Here is a 22,673-nt window from a genome sequence, read left to right on the forward strand (position 1 = left end):
AAACACAATCCATCTTCAGTATATGTATCATATGTAAATTGTAAAATTGTGTGTTCAGATGCCCTGGTAAAGGATTACAGTGCTCATGAATTTCTTCATAACTATTTGATTTTTGACCTGGGTGCAAGTCACTGTTTTTTTAACTTCTCTGATATAAATTGGAAGACGACTGCAGCAAAACATATTATGTCCTGCAGATTCTTAGCATGTGTAGAGGACAGCTGGAGTTTCAGCAGGTTGAGAAAACAAATAGGGAGTCATCCATTTTGGACCTGGTTTTGACTAACAGGGATGAATGGTTTCAAATGTGAAGGTTTTCAAAAACTTGGAAGGAAGTGATCATGGTCTGATTGAATTCAGTATCCTATGGAAAGAAGAACAGGAGATCAGCAAACAAGGGACACTGAACTTCAGTAAGGAGGATTTCAGCTGACTCAGAGAAATAGTAGGCAAGGTCCCATGAAAAGACCAATTAGGAAGAAAAGGAAGAAAAGTGGTTGACAATTCTTAAGACATAATACTAGAGATTCAACATCAAGCTATTCTGACACAGGTGAAAGATATGAAGAGCCACAAGAGGCCAATGTGGCTTCACAAGAAGCTTTCTAACTGGTTAACACCTAAAAGGAAATTGGAAGGAGAATGTAGGCATGCGAATTGTGTATGTCTGGGTGTGTCTACACAGCAGGGCTTACCTAGAAATAAGCTATGCAAATTGATCTACGTCAATTGTGTAGCTTATTTTGAAATTGAAATTGGGAGCATCTTCACAGCATTTATTCTGAAATAGAGCGCTCTTCCTCCGACTTCCCTTACTCCTAGTACAGTGAGGGTTACAGGAGTTGGATTAAGAAATCCTCCAGCTTGATAACATTTCAACATTATTTTGAAATAATTCCCTGTTGTGTAGATACAGACTAAGTTATTTCAAAATAATGTTGCTGTGTACCTGTGTGTGTACAGACAAAATAAGGAAAGAATTAATTGTCATCAAGAATGTATACATTCAAATTCTGTGTGGCTGTGTTTGTGTATGGACAAAATAAGGAAAGCCATGGCAAAGAATGAGTTACAGCTAGCAAGAAATGTTAGAGACAACAAGAAGGGGTTCTACAAATATATCAGACAAAAAAGAGAGATCAAGGGTGATGTGGGTCAGCTGATAGATGGAGAAAAAGATGATAGGAAGCCAGAGCTTCTCAATGCCTGCTTTGCTTCAGTCTTCTCACAAAATAATATGCAACTCAATGATTAACAAAGTTATCAGATATCAGAGGGGTAGCCGTGTTAGTCTGAATCTGCAAAAGCGACGAGGAGTCCTGTGGCACCTTATAGACTAACTGAAGTGTAGGAGCATAAGCTTTCGTGGGCAAAGTGGGTCTTTGCCCACGAAAGCTTATGATCCTACACTTCAGTTAGTCTATAAGGTGCCACAGGACTCCTCGTCGCTTTTGCAAAGTTATCAGAGACAATAAAAGGGAAGAGAAGTAGATCAGGATAAGCAAAGAACACATCAGAGATCTTCTGACCAATGTAAATGAATTCAGACCAGTGGGGCCAGATTCTGTCCACCTGAGTGTACAGAAGGAATTAGCTGAAAAAATCTTGGAGCCACTGGCAATAATATTTACAAAATCATGGATGCCAGGAGAGGTTCCAGAAGACTGGAGAAGGGCTAACTTAGTGCCCATCTTTAAAAAGGGGGGAAAAGGAGAAGCCAGGGAACTATAGACTAGTCAGCCTGATTTTAATACCTGGGAAGCTACTAGAACAAGGTATCAAACATTCAGTTTGCAAATGCCTGGAAGATGAAGGGGTAATCACTTGCAGCCAGCATGGATGTACCAAGAACAAAGCATGCCTATCCAGCTTCTTTTTCTTCTTTGGACAGATAATTGATTTTGTGGATAGGGCGAATGTGGTGAACATAATATACCTTAACTTCAGCAGTGTTTTTGACACAGTCCCAAATGACAGTTTGATAAGTAAGCTAGAGACATATGGGTGCAAGAGAACTATCATTAAGTAGAAATATTAATTGGTTGAATAACCACAAACAAATTGAAACTATTAACGAAACTATTGGTTTGGACTGAGACCTCAAGTGGGGTTCCACAGGGATCTGTTGTGTGTCTGGTGGTGGATGTAGTTGTAGAGAGCATACTGATCAAGTTTTCAGATAACACAGAGTTGGGGGGTGGGTGTTCCAACACTTTGTAGGATAGAGCTAAAATTCAGAAGGATCTTGATAAATAGGAGCACTAGGCTATAAACACAAATGGAAATTCAACCAAGTCAAATATAAGGTGCAATACTAGAGAATGAAGAATGCACAAGCAGAGATCTGGTAGTTATAGTGGATTACAACCTCAACATGAGTCAGCAATGCGATACTGTTGCAAAAAAGAGCAAATGCATTTTTAGGTTGCATGAAAAGAGGCATAGCGTGCAAGTCCCAGAAGGTGATAGTACATCTCTGCTCAACAGTGGTGAGGCTTTAACTGGAATATTGTGTATAGTTTTGGTCATTAATGTATGGAAAAGATGTAAAGAAACTCGAAAGGATCCAGAGGCTATCAACAAAGATGACCAAAGGAATGGATTGCTAGCCATATGAACAAAAGCTGAAAGAACTGGGTATGTTTAGTTTGGAAAAGAGCATGTAAGGGGGATACAATAGTGGTCTTCAGACACTTAAAAGACTGCCATAAATTGAGAAAAGTTCTCTTTTGAGGGCAGGACAAGCGACAATGGTTTCAAATTTAGCATAGCAAATTCAGATTAAATCTCAGGGAAAACTTTCTAACTGTAAGAACAGTAGGCAATGGATCAGATTGCCTAGGGAGGTTCTGAAAACTTCTTCGCAGGAAGTTTTATAAAGGAGGCTGGAGAACCATCTGTTTTGGATGGCTTAGACACAACAAATTCTGCATCCTGGCAGTGTGTTACATTAAGTGGTCCTTGTGGTCCCTTCAAACCCTCTGGCTCTATGATTCTATCACACAAGCACTGAGTCAGAAAAGCACTTATAAGCATATGCTTAAATCCTTTTGTCTCTAAAAGGACTTTAGCAAGTGTTTGATGCTTTCCTGAATTGGGCCCATGATTTGGATAGCTGCCATACCATATTCAGTGAATTTAAAATAGATCATGAAAAAGAACTGACAGAAATTGGGTTTTGTGTATAAAGCTAGATCTACACTGCAAAGATAAATTGGAAAAAGAAACGCAATTTGTGACATGCAAATTGAGTATCTTTTTCCGCTTTACTGTTAAAAGAGGTTTTTCTGAAATTGGATGCATCTACATGGTGCCAAATTTCAGAAAATTTCAACACATCCCTTCTTCCTCGTAAAATGAGGTTTGTAGGGATGGAGAATGAGTGCATTCGCTTTTTCAAAAAATAAATTCCAAAAGAGTGGATGTGCTTTTGTATAACTGGTTAACATTTTAACCAGGATTTTATATCACTACCTAGGACAGATTTTTAAAGGTATATATCAGGGGCAGGGAACACCTGGCCAACAAGCCGCACACTGTTCATTGGAGTTAGCCACTGGTAGGCAGCCAGATGCTTTTTTTACCTGAATGTCTGCAGGCACGGAGCCCCACAGCTCCCAGTGGCCACCGTTTGCTGTTTCCAGGTATTGGGAAATGCAGGAAGTGGTGTCCTGCACTGCTTCTCACAGCTCTTATTTCCCAGGAACAGTGAACCCGACCACTGGGAGCAGCGGGGCTCCATGCCTGCAGATGCTCAGATAAACAAAGCATCTGGCAGCCTGCCAGTGGCAAACCCTGATAAATTATGTGCAGCCTGTCAGCCAGAGGTTCCCCACCCCTGGTGTATAGACACCTAAATATCTTTAAAAATCTAGCCTCTCTGTGCCTCAGTTCCCCATTTATAAAATAAGAATAGTAGCACATTCCCTACATCAGAAAGGTACTGTGAGAACAAATACATGAAAGATTGTGAGGTACTCACATTCTACATTGAAGGGCCTAGATAAGTACCTTTGACAGATTCATATATATGTTAAAGGCATGTTGAAATGATAATGTAAACCATTAAATGTACTTAGTTGTAACACTGCAAACTTTCCACTTACATACCAGAACCTTTTGTTTATGCTGGTCATTGTTACATTTAATATTTCTAGAAAGCCTAAGGTCTATTTTAAGCTAAGGGTATATCTCCCATTCCACATTGTGTTGTGCAGAAAGTAAAAATATAGAATTTGTGAGCAAAGCAGATGTGTGCAAAAAAATTAAGTGGACGTAACTTAGGCAAACTCTGAAAATGAGCCTTCCCATATTGATTAAGTCAAAATGAAAAAAGAAGGGAGACGATCTATTGTATATAGCACAAATTGCATAGGTCACATTATTTAATTTGAAAGGTTTTCAGTGAAAGAACTGAAGCAGAAGCATTGGCTTTACTTATCAATAGACAATATTTTTCAAAACACCCTCTGGTCAAATGAACATAGCCAGATCTTTTAGGGCAATTTTGTTCTTTCCTTTTCGCACGAGACTTCAACTGATCCATTTTTATCTCTTTGATAATGTGACATGATGGGAAATGTAACTGGAAATGTCAATGAGCATTTCTTTTCAGTTAAAATAATCTCATAAAGCAAGTCAGATCTACAGTCAAAGCCTGGAATTGCATTCTTGTTTTCAATAGAATTTACTGCCCACATAAAAACTGCAATAATTCTTTCTGAGACTTTAGTAACAGAAGAATAGATTTTATGGTAACACACTTCTCTGGGCATGCTCAGATCAATTCTATCTAAAGAACAGACCAAGAATTATAAAATGCAAAAAACTTGCACCTGTTGGTTAATATGAAACCCACTGTATAGTAGCACAGGCAACATTTTAAAAAGAGGAACATGTTACCACAGCTAGAATCTTTTTATCGCTATTTTAAAGAAAACTATCTGAATAAAGAGCATTGTAATCACTCATGTTTATGTGGTTGAAGCAGCGTGGTTATTTTAATAATGCTTCATATATAATTAGACCTTTGCTATTGACATACCAGGCCTGACTGTCCATTCTGTTGCTCTAGTTGGTACATAGCATCACACCAGGGAAATACTGGTGCAATGCAGTAGAGAAACAGATACCAACAGATCAGCCGGTGGAACCTAACCTGTAGCCACGAGTGGTGAAAAGTGCACTCAACACAGGGCAGCAGTGGTGCAAACAGCTGGAAGGATTTGATATGGCCAACATCCCTTGCCAAGTGCAAGAGGAAAGCCTGGGGATCTGTCATGTCCCTATCAGAGCATATGTCTAAAATCTTCTATCTGCTATATACGCAGACCTAAATGCAGACTGGTTGTTTGTTTAGTTGTTGCTAATTGTGGATATGAGAATACAGTAATCCTGCAAAAGCCAGGGCTTGTCTTATGGCTTGCTCGGGAATGGCCACACTATTTCTATACAGCCATCTACACCGATTAGTCATGCCAGGAGCATTATTAATCTCCATGGAGGAAAGTGCACAGGAAACATTGACACAACCTTCATGGACAATGCACAGTAGAGCTACAGCCCAGAATGCCCCTGCTGTAGCTCCGACTGTGCAAGATGTGTGAAAGTGTGAATGCTGCAGGTGCCTAGGGAGAACTCAATGGTGTCTCCTTTCATTTCTGCTCCCCTGCACATAGGTATGTGCAGCCTGAGGCCTGCATCTGACACCCCGTATTTTCTGAACAGTCACTGTTAATAATCTGATTTTAATGATCAACCATACAGTAAGATACCTTTGAAAATATTCATTTAATAGTGCAAGAACTGTGAGGATAATGGGGACTGTGCCAATCCCTAATAGCCCTTTGTAAATACTAACCATTACAGCTTTCTTAGCTATGAGGAAAATGTATTCACTTTGCAGAAGGATGTCTTTCAAGGAATTAGTAACCTCAAGTATGAATCTGACATTGTATTTTATTAGGCAACCTACTGAATATCATTAAGGACAATTTATCTAAATCCACCCTTGAGTTAATGCTGGGCCTTAAGCCCTGATTTACAGTAGCTGAGCCTAGGGACCCTCTATAAAAATGAAAAATCGCAGCTATTAAATTTATAAAAGGAAAACAACTTAGAAAAGCAGAAAGTATGTCAAGATAGCCTCTGCAGAAATGGCAAAAAGGAGTCTGATTTACAGGACCATATGGTTTAGACATAGTATGCATAATCTCCTCCAATTAAAAATAAAACCCATTGTATAAAAAACATCTGTTCTCCAATTTCAACATTTGGGGCAAAAACAACCCATCAGGGAATAATTTCAATCCTTCATCGTGTTTTACCTATTTTGAGGAGCTGTCATGCCCAGTGCCAAACTACACACTCATGGAGTATTATTTGACCCATTGTGAGATACTAGCACTGTTGCAGAGGGATCATTTGCTTATTTGACATAATGCCACCAGTACGATTGCAGACTATTGTGTATACTTTTACAAGACATTTTTTAAATTAAACAGGCTAGGTATCTAACCTTTGTTTTAACTGGATCAGTTCATTTTATGAATTCTCTTGAAGCTGGAATATCTGACCTTATTCAGGTTAATATGGGCAGAGATTTTTGCAATGAAGGAACAATGTACAGATAGCAACATAATTATCTAGACTAAATACTGGATTGTATTAAAGTAAACTTAATCCCGGTGATATTAATTTCTTATGGCTTCATCTTTGTTTGACAGTGATAAGTAAAAACACATTTAAAGTGTCTACCACCATATTTCAGCTCCATGCACAAGTTGAGATTACCTCAGCTCTAACAAAATATTCCTTGGCCCACTAAATCCTGTTCACCGCTTAAGCGTCACTGGCTACTTCCAATCATAGAATCATAGAACACTAGAACAGGAAGGGACCTTAAGAGAGCATCAAGTCCAGTCCCTTGCCCTCATGGCAGAACCAAGCACGGTCTGTACTAGAGGCGTAGTGAGGGGGGGCAGTTGCCCCAGGCACCACGCTAGGGGTCACCGGCCTGAGGTGGGACCAGAGCGCACGCTGCTCTGGCCCTCGTGACGCTTTGAGCAGAGACCCAGGACTCAGAGCTGGCTACATGCTGCCTCCCTTCCTCATACTGTGAGCAGAGGCAGCCAAGCTGGGTGGGAGGAGTAGCAGCGACTTTAAAGATAAGATTTCCTATCCTTACCTTGTCCCGTTCCTCTGGTGCCTGGCTCTGTGGGGCGGGGTGTGTGTGTGGATTTAATGGGGAGGGCACTCCCAGCACCAATAAATGGGTACCTGGGTCTGGGGAGAGGTGAGCGCATTGGGATAGGGGGCTCTCAGGGGGAGGCTGGCTCTGAGGCAGGGGTGAGGTGAATGCATTGGAATGGGGGGATACTTGGGGGGGGCTGGCTCTGGGGCAGGGGTGAGTGCATTGGGATGGGTTGTGCTGGGGGGGCTGGCTCTGGGGTAGGGGTGGTTGTGTTGTACATAGAGTACTTCATGGGATCTTTTCAGGGGGAAAAGGCAAAATGCCACATTTATTGGTAATACACGCATATAGCAGTCAGCACTTATCATATGCATATAATACTGCACACACACACCATGTCTTGTTTTTACCAATAGTTGTTCCACCTAACTTCACTGGTCAGGTGAGTTAGGTGGGGAAGGGTTGGAGCCCGATCAATGTTCCCATGTTGACTGCAAGATGGCTTAGATGTATAGTGTCTTCCTTCTCATGCAGAGAGTCATCATATGCATATGCAGTTATTCATATGGCACCTTCTTCTGAGTGTTGTCATAATGCTGCCCCATTCACCTTCAAAGAGGGAGCTTCCAAAAGCAGGTTCTTGCTGCTTACTCCCAAGGCATCCATAGGTCCAGTCTTCTTGCAATGAGCCCACTTCACAGGTCCCATTGTTCTTATTGTTCTTGAATCTGGCTTCTACCTTTCTCCAACCATTGCAAATGCCCACAAGTCTTTCATGCCTTATCCATTCACACCTCAGTCACTCAACAGGAAAATAAATTTAGCAAAGGGGGGTACGAAGTCTACAAGATACCAGGTTTCTATGTAAAAAGGCTTAATACAAAGTTTTTATGTTCTATAAAAGTATACAAAGTTTCTATAAAAGGACTTAATACAACAAACTAAAGACTTATTACAACGCTAAAAGGACTTGATACAAAGTTAAAATAAAAAAATGTCAATGAGAAAATGATTAATACAGAGATTAATGAGCTTTACCTATAGTTGCATTGGTATGGAGGGGGTTGGGGTGCCTGCTCTGGGAAAGGGGTGGTTGCATTGGAATGAGGGGTGCCTGGCTCTGGGCCAGGGTGAGTGCATTGGGATTGGGGGTACTGTGGGACCTGGCTGAAGGGAAGGGGTTAGTGCATTGGGTTTACTTATATATTTTTTTAAATAAAATGTACTTTATAACAAAGGGAAAAACTTAAAAACCAATAATCTGGTAGCACTTTAAAGACTAACAAACATATAGATCAGGCATGTCAAACTTGAAGCCCTCTGAGGGCCACGCAAATGAAAACTGATAGCTTTCAGGGACACCAAAGAAAATGTACTTCTGCCAGAAAGTCATAATTATTTATTATTATAGATTATGTTTTAGGTATATTTTATAATTTTTCAGGTCTTGTTTTAATATAATACAATAATTTAATCTTTAAAATTGTTATTTGCTCATATAAAATATTTTTTAATTTAAATATAAATTTAAGGTACTTTTCATTTTTTTTAATACATAACTTGTTTTGTTGAAATAAAAACAAGTATAGACCATGGTCAATCAACATCTTTCTGTGAAAATGCTTCTGTAAAAATTTCAGATACTTTGTAAGTTTGAGATTTTGCATAAACATATAGTTATTCATGCAATTGCAAAAAAATTTGACATATTTATTGATATAAAATTAATATACATTTTCTGACTTTATTTGGGAATAAATACATAAAAAACAAAATATCCTCCTCTTCTCCCCCACAGCCAGGCACTCCTATACCCCTATTCCAATCCCATCCCTCTTTGCTCCCCCATAGTGCACTCCCGCCCCTTGCTCTAACTTATTACTTCAAGGGCTTTCAAGAAAGTGAGGGTGATTCTCATGTTATGTGTTACTTTTATTTTAAAGTATTTCTGATTGTTATTTTAACAGGTAAATTAATCTCTTACATTCATAATTAGGATGTAGTTTATCGCTGTGCGATAGTATGAAAAACAACTAGGTTAACTAGTAAGTAACTCAGCAGTTAGAAAGCATTACAGATTGCTTAAAATAAATTTGATATGCTCAATCTTTTTTACCTTTTATTCATTACAGCAATGAGTTTGCTATAACAGTGGTTTTAAATGCTTGATTGAAATATAGTGATGAAATTCATATTTAGGTTGTATAACATTTATTTCTCTTGTGTTTTGTAAAACTTACATATGTTAAGAATTTGGCATTTTTTATATAATAGACATGATCCTAATGAGAACAGGATATGAACTAATTAAAAAGAAAAAAATATTTAACAGAATGTAAACCCCCAAAACTTTATAATTTAGATTTGTCTGTACAGTAGTTAGTAAAATAAGTAATTCAATAAATCTCTTAAGAGGTGGATTATTTACAGTGGTGTAGTGAGGAGGGCACGGGGGAAGGGGTTGCCCCCAGGTGCCACGCTAGTGGGGCGCTAATTTAGTGCTTCTCCACTCCTCGTCATCCCTCTGCTTGCCTGCTCTTCCTCTGCCCAACGCTGGCAGCTGGAGCCGCCTCCTTCCCGCCTCTCTACCCCCAGCCTGACCCTCCTCCACCTCTGCTGAAGGGTTAGTGGGTGCAGGGCCAGGCCCCAAACTGGAGGGAGTGGGGTAAGATGAGGTACAAGCTTCCCCCCTCCCCCAGGGTCCGGCTCAGCCATGTGCCAGATTCGGGGCCCCGCCACACAGCAGCAGCGCGTGGAGTGGGGCACAAATTTTGCCTTCGCTCCCGGGCGCATAACACACTCACTACGCCTCTGGTCTGTACCATCCCTGATAGATGTCTGTCTAACCTGCTCTTAAATATCTCCAGTGATTGGGATTCCACAACCTCCCAAGTCAATTTATTCCAGTGTTTAACCATCCTGACAGTTAGGAAGTTTTTCCTAAGGTCCAACCTAAACATCCCTTGCTGGAGTTTAAATCCATTGCTTCTTTGTCCTATCCATCAAAGGCCAAGGAGAACAATTTTCCCTCCTCCTTCCTGAAACACTTTTTTAGCTATCTGAAAACGACTACCATGACCCCTCTCAGTTTTCTCTTTTCCTAACTAAACAAGACCAATTCCTTCAGCCATGCCTCATAGCTCATGTTCCCTAGACCTTTAATCATTTTTGTTGCTCTTCTCTGGACCTTCTCCAATTTCTCCACATCTTTCTTGAAATGTGATGCCCAGAACTAGACACAATACTGCAACTGAGGTCTAATCAGCGTAGAGTAGAGTGGAAGAATGACATTGAGAAACTTGATGTGATGTGCTATAGACATCCAGAAACAAAATCCAGTTCAATGTAATTTAAAAGCAGAGGAAATTAGTTTACTGTTAGTGAATCTGTAGCATTCTGCTCAGTATCAAACACCTTGCACCCAATATTGCTGTGGCTAGTGCTTTCTGAGAGGAGCAGGGAACGGGAGAATACTTTCCCTCATCTCCAAATACTCTGGCAAGGGCAGGATTCCATGGTCAGTGAAAGGAAGAGGTACACTATGCTGCTCCTTAGAACAGGAATTCTTGCTGTGTATTTCATTATATATACAAGCGAATAAGCAGACATTGTACCCAGTAGACCTCAGGCCACCACTCACTATGGTCTGAGTTTTCTGGGCTAGGAGCCAATGTTGTTCCTAGCACTATCTTGCAAGCTGTGGAGGATTCTTCCCTGCTGCATGCCTCAGGGAAGAGGCTCCCCTCATGGCACACCAGAAGGCAGGGGTGTCCTGTGTCTGGTGAACTATAAAGAAGCAGGTTATAGGAAAGAGAACGTGTCTGTTAGTTTTGTAGGAGACTAGCAGCCAGGGCTTGGGGGCATTATGTAAATTTGCCTCTGTCTTACTGGGTGACATTAGAGAATATCTCTTAACCTCTCTGTACCTTGATAAAATGGGGCTTGTAATACTCTCTGAAATCACAGAGGTATTGTGAAGCTGGTATATTAAAGTTCTGAAAGTGCTTTAAGAGCTGAGAACCTTAGACAACAGGCAGTTATATAAGCTAGAAATGCAAGGCTACTTAGATTTGAAGCCCTGGGGGCCAAATGATATTCACAGCACATGCTGATAGCCACAACTTAAATGTGATTGAATATACATGCAAATATATGCAAATAGTTTATTTCATACTGACAGGCATGAATAGAAAGATTAAGGCAAGACTACACAACACGCAGGCCCCAATTAAGTCAGTTCTGCTGATATTAATAAAATGCAATATTTACCCGATTTCCACCTATATCACAGCACTTTTAATGAGCAATGACAGTCCAGGAATTTAACTACTAAAACACACATCAACAGAAGACCCATTATATAGACTCACTGTTGTGGAGCGCATTCCCAGCAGGGGCCATGTTCAATGGTTCCCACCTGCAGGCCGCGTGTTGAGCCCGTGTAAACCCAAACCACACTACAGGCCACAAACAAACAGGCCACGTGCTGAGTAGCCCTAGCCTAGGGGCTGCCAGGTGTACCAGCTTAGTGGCTAAATTTGTTCCAGCCATGTTCTTTTCTAATCTCCTACACCATAGGCTGCTATGTTGGCTCCATGCCCACTAAAGAGGTGCAATTGGTTTCTGCTCCTTTTGTGCTATTACAGGTTGCCAAATGTGAGCCTTGGAGCCACTGAGCACCCTCTGAAAGGTTTTCAGTGCCATAAAAGGTACTGAGAATTTTCCAGAATCAAGCCAATTCTGATGTGCTGACTGGATTCTAAAGCAAGTTGCTGAACAAACATAATAAGCTTGACATCTGGTCACTGTTGCCCTTGAAAACATTCCAGACAACAGTGAATGTGCTCTTTGGAGTATAGTGAAACCATTTTTTCCCTGGAAATGCCTCTGAAATTCTTCAGAGAATACCATTCAAGCTGTACTGCAGATGTGTGAGCTTGTGCATCAGTCCAAAACAGCACAGCCAGGATGTGGTTGCCCAGTAGGGACTCCAGTATGGGTGCAGCCTGATGTTTAACATGAAAGGTATACGTTATTTGAGCTCATAAAAACAGATTTCCTTTCTGTTAATATATTTGTATCTTTTTTCTTTCTATCAGTGCTTTTTTTCTCTTGCCATAGAATCACATAGTATATCTTGATTCATAAATTGCTGCATCTCTTAATGTCTCTAGTATTATCACCTTCCTAACAGCAGTATAAGCTGTGAATTTGGGCTGCACAGCCATTGCAGCGATCTTAACCAGATGTGCATCAATAAAAGAATCCACTTCTGGCCCATCTCACATAGAAAGAGATCTTCCCAGGGAACTGGGGTTCATTGACTGATTGTGTTAATTTCATAAAAGAGAAGAAAAAAGTGGGAGGAAAATGTTATCCCCTTCTTCATGAAAATTCAAATTGGTCCAAATCCTGAAGCCAAAGAAATTTTGCCTGAAAAAGGACTTCAACAGTGAACTAAAGACTAGCCAGAGAAAGGGTCTAATTCTGATCTAAATCTGAAATAAATCCATTCACCATCATGACTCCCGATTTAGCCTATTTGTGCCTGAAATCACAGTCTGGCCCCCATGGAAACATATTCACAGAGATGCAGCAAATGTTAACTAGAATGTCCCATGCTGTCAGCCAGGCATTTCAAAGTTGTGCAGTCTTTTGATAGAGGAAACTGAGTACTTGCGTGCCTATAGTCTTTGGCAAAACCAGTCATACCAGGATAAACTTCAAGCAATTCTCTGATGCTTGAACACTGTCTAAGATTTCTGCAGTGTTCGATCTTTTTTAACCTCCCCTTTTTCAAATTTCCTATGAGTTTACACATATTTACACCAAGAGCATTTATTATCTCCTTGCTTTTCCGCCAGGCTCCACAGTGAAAATTGTCGGGTGAAATCCAGCGGTGGAAAGCCTAATTTTGTAGTCCCCATCTGGGCTGTGGTGACAGCTCTTGAGATTTTTCAGTACAGACCAAATCAACCTTTAAGAATCTAATCCATTTTTCTGTTTATCTCCTGATAAGAATGCAAAACCTTTTTTACTCTCTGCCTCTTTCACCTTTTCAGAATACAGGCAGTCCCCGGGTTACGTACAAGATTGGGACTGTAGGTTTGTTCTTAAGTTGAATTTATATGTAAGTCGGAACTGGTACATATTGTAGGGGAAACTCTAGCCAAACATTTCTCCAGAGCTCAGTTTTATTCTCCCGCACCTCACTTCCCTCAGTCCTTTATTCTCAAGCTGAGGTGTCTGCTGAAAAAAGCCGCTCCACGTCTCCCTGGTCTGCTGGGAGGGGCGCTAGCTTCGCGTCTCCCTGGTCTACTGGGGGGAAGCAGCTAGTGTGGGGTTGCCTCACCCTGTTTGTAAGTAGGGATCCGATGTAAGTCGGATCCATGTAACCCAGGAACTGCCTGGATTCTGTTTAGGGTGATTAAATGGTTCTGTCTAAAACTGGCTGTCATCCAAAACCAGATGGGCAGAAATCCTAATAGCAACAGAAAACGAGCAATTTATGTAAGTGTGTAATACAGCAGCACACAGAAACAGTTTGTTTAAACCAGCACAGGGCTGTATCTTATTGAATATTTGTAAATGGCAAGCTACTGTGGGTTTGTGTAATGATGTTTGCATATTTTAGAACACTGACGCTAACCAATTCCTCTTCCACTGCTTGCTGTTTATGTGAAAATCAGATGCTTGTTTCAGATTTGTACTGAAGTGGTAAATAGTTCTTCATTTAATTGAAATGTATTATGCATATTACCTCAATTCTTGGGTGGGGTGTGTGTGTGGTTGGTTTTTGGTTTTTTTAACTTCTAGACATCTTTGCTTTTGCAATATTAACACTAAAATCCAAATAGACATGGAGAAAGGGAAATAAGTTAAATGTGAAAAAGATGTAATATATGCAAAGGCGTTTCCATGCAAATATACATACAGAATTAATTAGAGATGGGCCAGAAGTGGAACCTTTTATCCAGGCCCAATCCCCAAATAGATTAATATCACACAAGAAGATGTCTTGTGTATTGCCTGCCAATGAAGCTTCTGACATTGGCTAATTATATACACAGCATTAGCCAAATAGACAGCAGCCTAAATGGGCAATTGGCATAGCAGTTCAGTTTTAGACCTTGGCAAAAGTACGTCAGGCAAGCAATGGCAGTTCACAGTATTTATAGAGTGTAGTGTGAAATTCATAAGGAATGATTTGGAAAATATAGCGAGAGTCAGGTATACTGCAAAGAATATCCTCACATCTGTCCTCCCAGCTCCCAGTCTTCCAAGGGTCCATCCACTGTTAAAGTTTAGCGATGGACCGCAGATGCAAAACTTGGATGAACATTTGAACATTCCCAGTCATCTGTACCACTGGTCATGTATGTACTCCAAAGTATTACAGGTTTGTCAGGACAATACTTATTCATTTAACTAGCAACCACCGACAAGAGCTTGGTTTGATCTTTCAGAAGCAAAGTGAATAAGATCCATGGCAGCATGTGAGATGAACAGTTGAGGCTTTAGCGATTTCCCCTAAATTTGTAAAAAGGTGGCAGTTATGCAATGTATGTAACCTTATTTTACCTGTGCCTAACTTGTCCCCATTTTAGAAATGCTTAGGGTTCCTTCCCAGGGGACACATCTGGCCCAGGCCCCTATGCTGTCTGCCAGAGGACTATTCCTATCTCCCTTTAATATTTGAATGATAAAATATGAGCAAATGTGCTACAATGAGCAGTTCTTTACTGGCAGGGGGATGGACTGGATGTGACCGGGTTAGTCTTTACAATCTTACTATTTATGAGAAATAGACTTTGGAGCTCAGTTTCTGCTCCACTTCATTTTCTCTCATGGCCACTCTGTTTCTTGAGTCACACAGATATTCTGATGCCCATGTGCATGTATTACACTATGATTCAGAAAAGATCATAACACATTAATCCTACACTAAGCGTTACCATATGGCTCAAAAAGCTTTTCTGGCTCCCATGTTTGAAGCATCTTGGAATGATGGGGTCATTTTTAAAGCTTGTGTTTCATCATCCCAAGACTGGCAGAGCTATCCCATTCATAGAATGGTACAGGGCAGTCTCCCTAGGCCCTGTGCTTTGGAGAGAGGACGCACATCAGGGGGATGTGGAATCGGATTACCATAGGACCTGACACAAACAGTAGGGGTTGGGCCCACCACGGCACTCACTAGTGGCAGTGGGGAGCAGAGCGGAACAATCTGGCTCTAGCCCACTCAACTCTGCTGGCTCCCAGTGTTGCTCGGGAGATAGGCTTGGGGAAAATGGTGAAATGGGGGCAGAACATGGATAGGAAGAGGCAGGGAAGGGACTTGGTGGATTGTGGGGCAGGGCCTGGGGTGGGATGAGGTTGTCCCAGGCCTCAACCCCCCCTTGCACCCAGGAATGGCCTTTGTTGATGGGCAGTTGACAGAGTTTTTCTACTGGAATGATCCTGTAGGACCCCAAAGTTGTTGTGTAGTTGGATGAGTAAAGTCAACACAAAGTAAACTGCTCACATCCCTGCTCATAGTTTTGTGAACTTTCCCCCTATGTGTGAATCCTAGAGTAGCACTCAGTCACTGCAGATTGTGCTTGCAGAGGACGGGATTCTCTTTTAGCCCAGCATTCCTCTGAAATTTACTTCCATTTTATAACTGGAATGAGTGGAAGCTCTAGCTTTGTGTTCTGCTGATGCACTTGGCAGAGTGAAGTGTATAAAATAACTAGTCACCCTGAACTAGCTAGAGATGACTAGGAATCCAAACACAGACCTGGACCTGAACCCTGCAGTTGTGCCACTCTCTAATTAGTTGTCTTACATAGCTAGCAAGGTGTTCAGTGTCTATGGGCCAGATTGTAACTTTTAAGCTGTAGTCCATGATTTATGGGGTGTGGAGGGACCCAGCCAAAAGTCCTGCCATGGCAGTTTTGTCAACTTTTCACACAGGTGTAGTGGATACATTTCTCTGTGCTTGCTCAGCTCTGCCATCTCTCTGCCACTCCTCTTTGGCTGGTTTGCTGCACTGGGGCACTAGCAGGAGTAGTGGCTGACCTATATAGTGTGTACCTGGCTCTCTGCAGGCAACACAGGCTGTCCATATGTTTCTCCTCGCTGCCTCCTGAATGGAAGTTGGTCGCTGTAAGGTTCTATGCCTGAGAGCCAATCACATGGACCATGTGACTTTTTGCAGACATATCTCAGCCTATATTAACATACTAAACTCATTAGTTATGTTCCATAGCTCAGGCACACACAAAAACAAAGCACAGAAGATGGCTTCATGACTACTGGCAGCAGCAGTTGCCATGGCAACTACTTTTGCTACACAGGAGACCAAGGCGCAACCAGCCTAGGGCAGATTTTTTTTCCGTCCAGATTTCCTGGTTGTGGAGGTTCCACCTTGAGCAGACTTGCCAGAGTTCCTCTCTAGCTTCTTTTAGTCTTAATACCTTGAACTGGGTTTGGGACCCTTTATTAAGTGCTAACATTTTATTATCTGTATTTACTATCACCTTTTCTTTCTGATTTTAATATTAATTGGGTATGCCTGTGGATTTCTCTGTACCCAGGAATTATTAGGTTTGTCCTTGTTTCCAATCTTCTTGTTCTGTGTTATTGTATATTCAGGTTGTATATTTATTTTTATATTAATATTTTGTACTCTTCCTATTGTGTAGTATTTAGATGCTAACACATGGGCTGACAATTTATTAAATGAATTAAGTGTAATGGGGGTTATTTCTAAAACAGTAAGGGATTATGTCAGAGAACAGTAGTAGACCATTTTCATATGAAATACAGCCTGTATGGCATTGTGTATTTTTTCTATTTCATATCAGCTGTAATTGTGGTATGCATATATTTTATTTTGCATGACTGGCTGTAGATAAGATAACATCACTTTATGGCTGAAAAAAGTGTTCTCTTTTTAAAAAATGTATTAAAGAAGTATTAGACAAAGGGGGAGCACTTCATAGGTGAAAGGATGTTGAACATCACCATACGGTTCACAGATATTTTTCCAAAGCTTGCAATTACTACCAGGTAGTCAAAACTTACATAACCATGAGGTGAAACTACTTGCTAACTCCCTTTGTGGATGTAGGTAAGAGAAACCTGAAATGGTCTCCTATAACAACTAGAGTTCATTTCCCCTCTCCACAACTCTAACTGAATGTTAGACGTTAGCTCTCAGGCCTTGTCATTCCCCACATACATAGCAACGAACGAAGTGGAAGGAAGCTCCATCGTTTCTCTGGAACGTTCTGGATAAGTTAGAGGTGCCTCTAGCCTTTTAATGAAACTGAACTTTCCTATCACCTTTCTGCTGGTACAGTTTCAGACCTTTCTGCCTTTTGCTATACAGGCAGTCCCCGGGTTACGTACAAGATAGGGACTGTAGGTTTGTTCTTAAGTTGAATCTGTATGTAAGTCGGAACTGGCGTCCAGATTCAGCCGCTGCTGAAACTGATCAGTTTCAACAGCGGCTGAATCTGGACGCCAGTTCTGACTTACATACAGATTCAACTTAAGAACCCCAGGCGTCCCCAAGTCAGCTGCTGCTGAAACTGATCAGTGGCTGATTCCAGGAAGCCCGGGGCAGGGGCTTCCTGTAGTCAGCCACTGGTCAGTTTCAGCAGTGGCTGACTTGGGGACGCCTGGGGCAGAGCAGCTGGGGTGCTGCTGGGTTGGTCCAGTAGCGCCGCCGCTCCTCGGCGCTACTGGACCAACCCAGCAGCACCCAAGCTGCTCTGCCCCAGGCGTCCTGATTCAGCTGCTGCTGAATCTGACCAGCAGTGGCTGAATCAGGATGCCTGGGGCAGAACAGCTGGGGTGCTGCCCGGTTGGTCCAGTAGCGCCCAGAGCGGCGCTACGGGACCAACTGGCAGCGCCCCAGCTGCTGTACCACAGGCGTCTGGAGCAAAGCCACGGAGCACGGGGGCAGCGGGACAGCCCAGACGCGCCGTGGCTGTCCGCTGCCCGCGTGCTCCGCGGCTTTGCTCTGCTTTGCCCCCCCCCCCCCCCCGTCCTCCTGGTCTGCAGACCAGGGGGATGGGGGGGGGGCAAAGCAGAGCCAAGCCGCGGAGCACCCGGCCAGCTGACAGCCCAGACGCAAAGCAGAGCCAAGCAGAGCCAAGCCGCGGAGCGCGCGATCAGCTGACAGCCCAGACGCGTCTGGGCTGTCAGCTGGCCGGGCGCTCCGGGGCTTGGCTCTGCTTTGCCCCCCCCATCCTCCTGGTCTGCAGACCAGGGGGACGGGGGGGGGGGCAAAGCAGAGCCAAGCCGCGGAGCGCGTGGGCAGCGGACAGCCCTGTCCGCTGCCCACGTGTTCCGCCGCTTTGCTTCCTCTCCCTGGTCTGCTGGAGACCAGGGAGAGGAACCCCGTTCGTAACTGCGGATCCGACATAAGTCGGATCCGCGTAACTCGGGGACTGCCTGTACCACAATGAATACAGCTTTATTAGCTGGATAACTTTATTAACTACAGTAGAATTGTTCCAAATTCCAGTGTAACTGGGAAGAATTTGGCCCATTGCCTCAAGTGACTATTTTTAACAAGTGAGAGGAAAATAATAAGGAAGTAGAAGACATTAATGACAATATCTGATTTTCGCCAACTGCAGGTGCTTCCTATGTGGTGGTGTTTAAAAGTGCTGTCCAGCTGAAAGTCCCTTTATCCCAGAGCATTAGAAATTTAACAAGATAATGACAAAGCCATGTCATAATTTCATTTTTATGGGAGCCAGTCCTAGGTCTGTTTCATGAAGTGCAGCATCACAAATAACTGATATGGATATATCAGATATTCAGTGCAGGGCTTCATCGACTGGAACAGGCTTTACTGTGTTCTGACTTTCTGAAGCAATGGCATCCCAAGGCAACTTACTCTTTTCCTAGGAGTTTTCTGGGCTATTTCTCCTCTTCTGTTTAAACAATAAAAATGGATACACTTTCTACAAATCAAATCAGGCACCTGAGGAAGCCTTTGCCTGGTTTGTAACACCTGCCACCCTCTTTACTAGAAATGATCAGTCCCTGACTGTCGTTTAAGGAGTATCCAGGGGAACATGCAGCCATTTATTTTCTTGGATTTAAGCCCAGCTCATTTGAAATGGTTGTTTGTTAATATGCTGTTTAGTACGTCCCTCCCAACCTCATCCATAGATAAAACTATCATTCAGTCCCTTACTATTAGTTCGCTGAGTGATGGCAAACATAGACATCTAGTGGCACTTCAGTGCAGTGCATGTAGCTTTTAAACTGAGTATCTTTTAGGAATGGAAGCAAAATGCAGGACAATGTAGCACTTTAAAGACTAACAAGATGGTTTATTAGATGATGAGCTTTCGTGGGCCAGAATTTTAGGAATGGCACAGGCTGCTCCTTCAGATGTTTATTTTTTCCTCAAAAAGGAGAGGAGAGGTGTGATTGTGTCCCAAGAGAAGCAGTGGAGGTCTCATCACATCAAAATAGAAAACATACTGTAAGGAATGACCCTTCTTTGGTGAAATGGGGATAGGATTCTTTTCTTGTCTGTTCTGTATTCATTCTCTCATTGAAACCTCTCTGTTGATGCTGTGTGGAGAGGCTGCTAAATATGAATATAACCCAGTCTGTGGACAGGAGTGTGGGAGTTTACTCTGAGGCTATGTCTAGACAACAAAGAAAAGTCGGAAAAAGATACACAAATTGCAAACCGTAATTTCTGTATCTTTTTCCGCTTTTCTTTCGAGCAAGGCTTTTCCAAAATTTGGTGCGTCTATATGGCGCCACATTTTGGAAAAACTTGCTCTTTCAAGCCATCCCTTCTTCCTCATAAAATGAGGTTTACATGGATAGCGAAAGAACACGTCCACTTTTTCAGAATTTTTTTCAGAAAAACTGGGCACTGCAGTCTAGACGTAGCCTGAGACTGAGCAGAGTGCCAGTGGATCCTGAACCTCAATCATTACCCTCCTACAAAGATACAAGAGAAAGAAAAGCAAGCATTGAAATGAAAATCTTTCAGAGCTGGAAAATATCAGTAAATATAAGGGTTAACAGATGGGTGGTTTTTAATTTGTTACCTAAAGTTGGCAACGTCAATAGAAATCAAGGAAATCAGAGGCACAGCTATTTGAACTTTGACAAAGGAAATGACTAAACACAGCTGCTAAGGAATTGTAATAGAAATTTTATCAACCAATGATCTAGTTGGATTGCCAATACAAATACACTGTACAAGAAAATTGCATTCAGGGTGCTTTAACTTGTTGATATTTTTCTTTCTATCTTGGCAGTTGTCTGGAGGGTGTGAACTCACTGTGGTGCTACAAGACTTCACAGCCAGCCATAGCAGTGAGCTAAGCATCCAGGTGGGACAGACAGTGGAGTTACTGGAGAGGCCCAGTGAAAGGCCTGGCTGGTGTTTGGTACGGACGACTGAGCGGAGCCCCCCTCAGGAAGGCCTTGTCCCCAGCAGTACTCTCTGCATCTCCCATTCCCGGAGCAGTGTGGAGATGGACTGCTTCTTCCCTTCAGGAAAAGGTAGGCAGAAGTTTAGCAAGGTTCCCACAACAGTAACATTAGGAAGGACTATTTCATGTTTCCTTAAGAAAAGCTCAACTAACACTGTCCCTTTCCAAGGAATAGTTGTAAATAAGTAACATTTTTAGTCATTAGTACATTCTGAAAATACCTCCTTGAAAATCAATACAGTTCTAGGAAATCTCCATTAAGAGTGTCTCTCTGTTGCCAGCATGCAAAATGGTTGTTATCCAGAGACACTGGAATCATAGATCATAGTATTATCATAGACTTTAATATACATCTAGGAGAAAATGTCTTTTTAATGTCTTATAGTCCTATCTTCAACTCCTAATGGTATAAGAGAAGTAAAAGTTCAACTGTTGTTTTTTTTCAGAATGCCCAAATTATATATCTGATGTTTTATGGATGCTGCAATGCACATTAATGCCAGTTCTTTTGTTAACTTCCTATATGCTTGTCTCTTTGATCCCACAAACTTCCTTTTCAATGGTACAAGAGTCAATAATTGCAGGTGATCTCTGGCGATACCAATACTTTCCTCTAGCAATATCTGATTGTATCCATTTTAACTTATTCAACAGCTAAGGAGATTTATAACTTGACAGTGATAAAGGCCTAATGTTGAATAAAATACAGTTTCTTGAGTAGAGATACAGCAACTGCCATGTTAGAATAGACCTCTAAAGATCAACTAATGTTGCCTCTGAAAGTGACACATAATTGTATCTTAAGAGGAAAATGGAATGACGTGTACAGTGCTGCATCATGGTGAGAAAGATTTATCCACAGCCACTTATGCAGGGAAACAAGAAGACTGATGCTATCCTTCCAAATTTTATATTTAGCTAATGTTACTACAAAATGAAAATCCTTTTCATATAAATGCCTACAGTTAAAAGGGGAAATAGTCAAAAGTATGATTAATTTAGCAAACCTGATCGAAAAACATTTCTAACCTAGACAAAGAACATATACGGTTCTAAAAAAAAATGGATTGGGAGATAGAGGAAGCAGTGCTTTCTGTATATTGCTTACTAAAGCCATCCTCCAAGCTGTCAATGGTCAATCCATAAAGCACCTACAAAAGGAACTAGTATGTTACTCTGACTAGCTGCACCCAACAACATACATGTTGGAAACTTGATCACACCCGCAAACTAGCAGATCACACAATCTGTTGGTTTTATAGTGCACGATATCCATATTGTCCAAGTCCCCATTCAGTGAACTCTTGAGCACTGGGTGAGAATTCTGCCAAGCAAGTGCTCTAAGGGGGCAGGGAAAAGAGGCTCTTTACATAGTATTCCTGAACTCCCAAGAAAGTCCTGGTCTTTCTGGTTGCAAATTTTCCCACTACAGCACAGGAAACAGAATTAAATTCTCTCTCATTAAACAAAATAAGCTTGGGGGTTTTACAAAAAGTAGGAAAAAAGGCTATATTTGGTCCTTGTTCCAGTCATCAAACCTCCATCGCCACAAAAAGGGGCTTTGCACAAAGATGAAAGAAAATAGAAAAATGGTTAGGGCAGACTCCTGGGTTTGTCTAGTACCAAAGATTTTGAGTCATGGTTTTAGAAGTAGAGATGGGACTGATCCAGAACACCAGATCAGATAATCACAGAACAGATTTGCTATTCCCCAGTGGCCTCTCTCAATTATGGTCCTTCCCCCTGCCCTATATTCCATCAGGAGAGAAGAAAAATATACTACTGCCACTGCTTGTAAGTGAGTCTCGAGCCCAAGAATCCCCAAACCTAAACTGAGTTTCACCTGTGTTTTGTACAGTTCTACTGCTGCTTTTCTTTTCTATCACATCACTGGATTTGTGAAGCACTGACAACTTTTGGTTAAGCTGCAGCAGGTGTTTGTCCTACATTCATTCACTAGAGGGTGCTGCTGAGTTGTCTTGTTAAAGTGTACTGTGATTACTAGTGTGTATTTG

General features: G+C 41.8%; 1 protein-coding gene across 11 annotated transcripts in view; it reads left to right on the forward strand.

Annotated features, from left to right (window-relative positions):
• The window catches only part of KALRN (kalirin RhoGEF kinase), a 790,448-nt gene that overhangs the window by 611,803 nt on the left and 155,972 nt on the right, over window positions 1-22,673 (forward strand). For all 11 annotated transcript variants that reach the window (XM_075933149.1, XM_075933142.1, XM_075933143.1 and 8 more), the window contains one exon: window positions 20,482-20,728. In XM_075933149.1, coding sequence (XP_075789264.1) covers window positions 20,482-20,728 — 247 coding nt within the window. The remainder of the gene's footprint in view (window positions 1-20,481; window positions 20,729-22,673) is intronic.

Source organism: Pelodiscus sinensis, chromosome 7 (assembly GCF_049634645.1).
Source record: "Pelodiscus sinensis isolate JC-2024 chromosome 7, ASM4963464v1, whole genome shotgun sequence".
Lineage (NCBI taxonomy): Eukaryota > Metazoa > Chordata > Testudines > Trionychidae > Pelodiscus > Pelodiscus sinensis.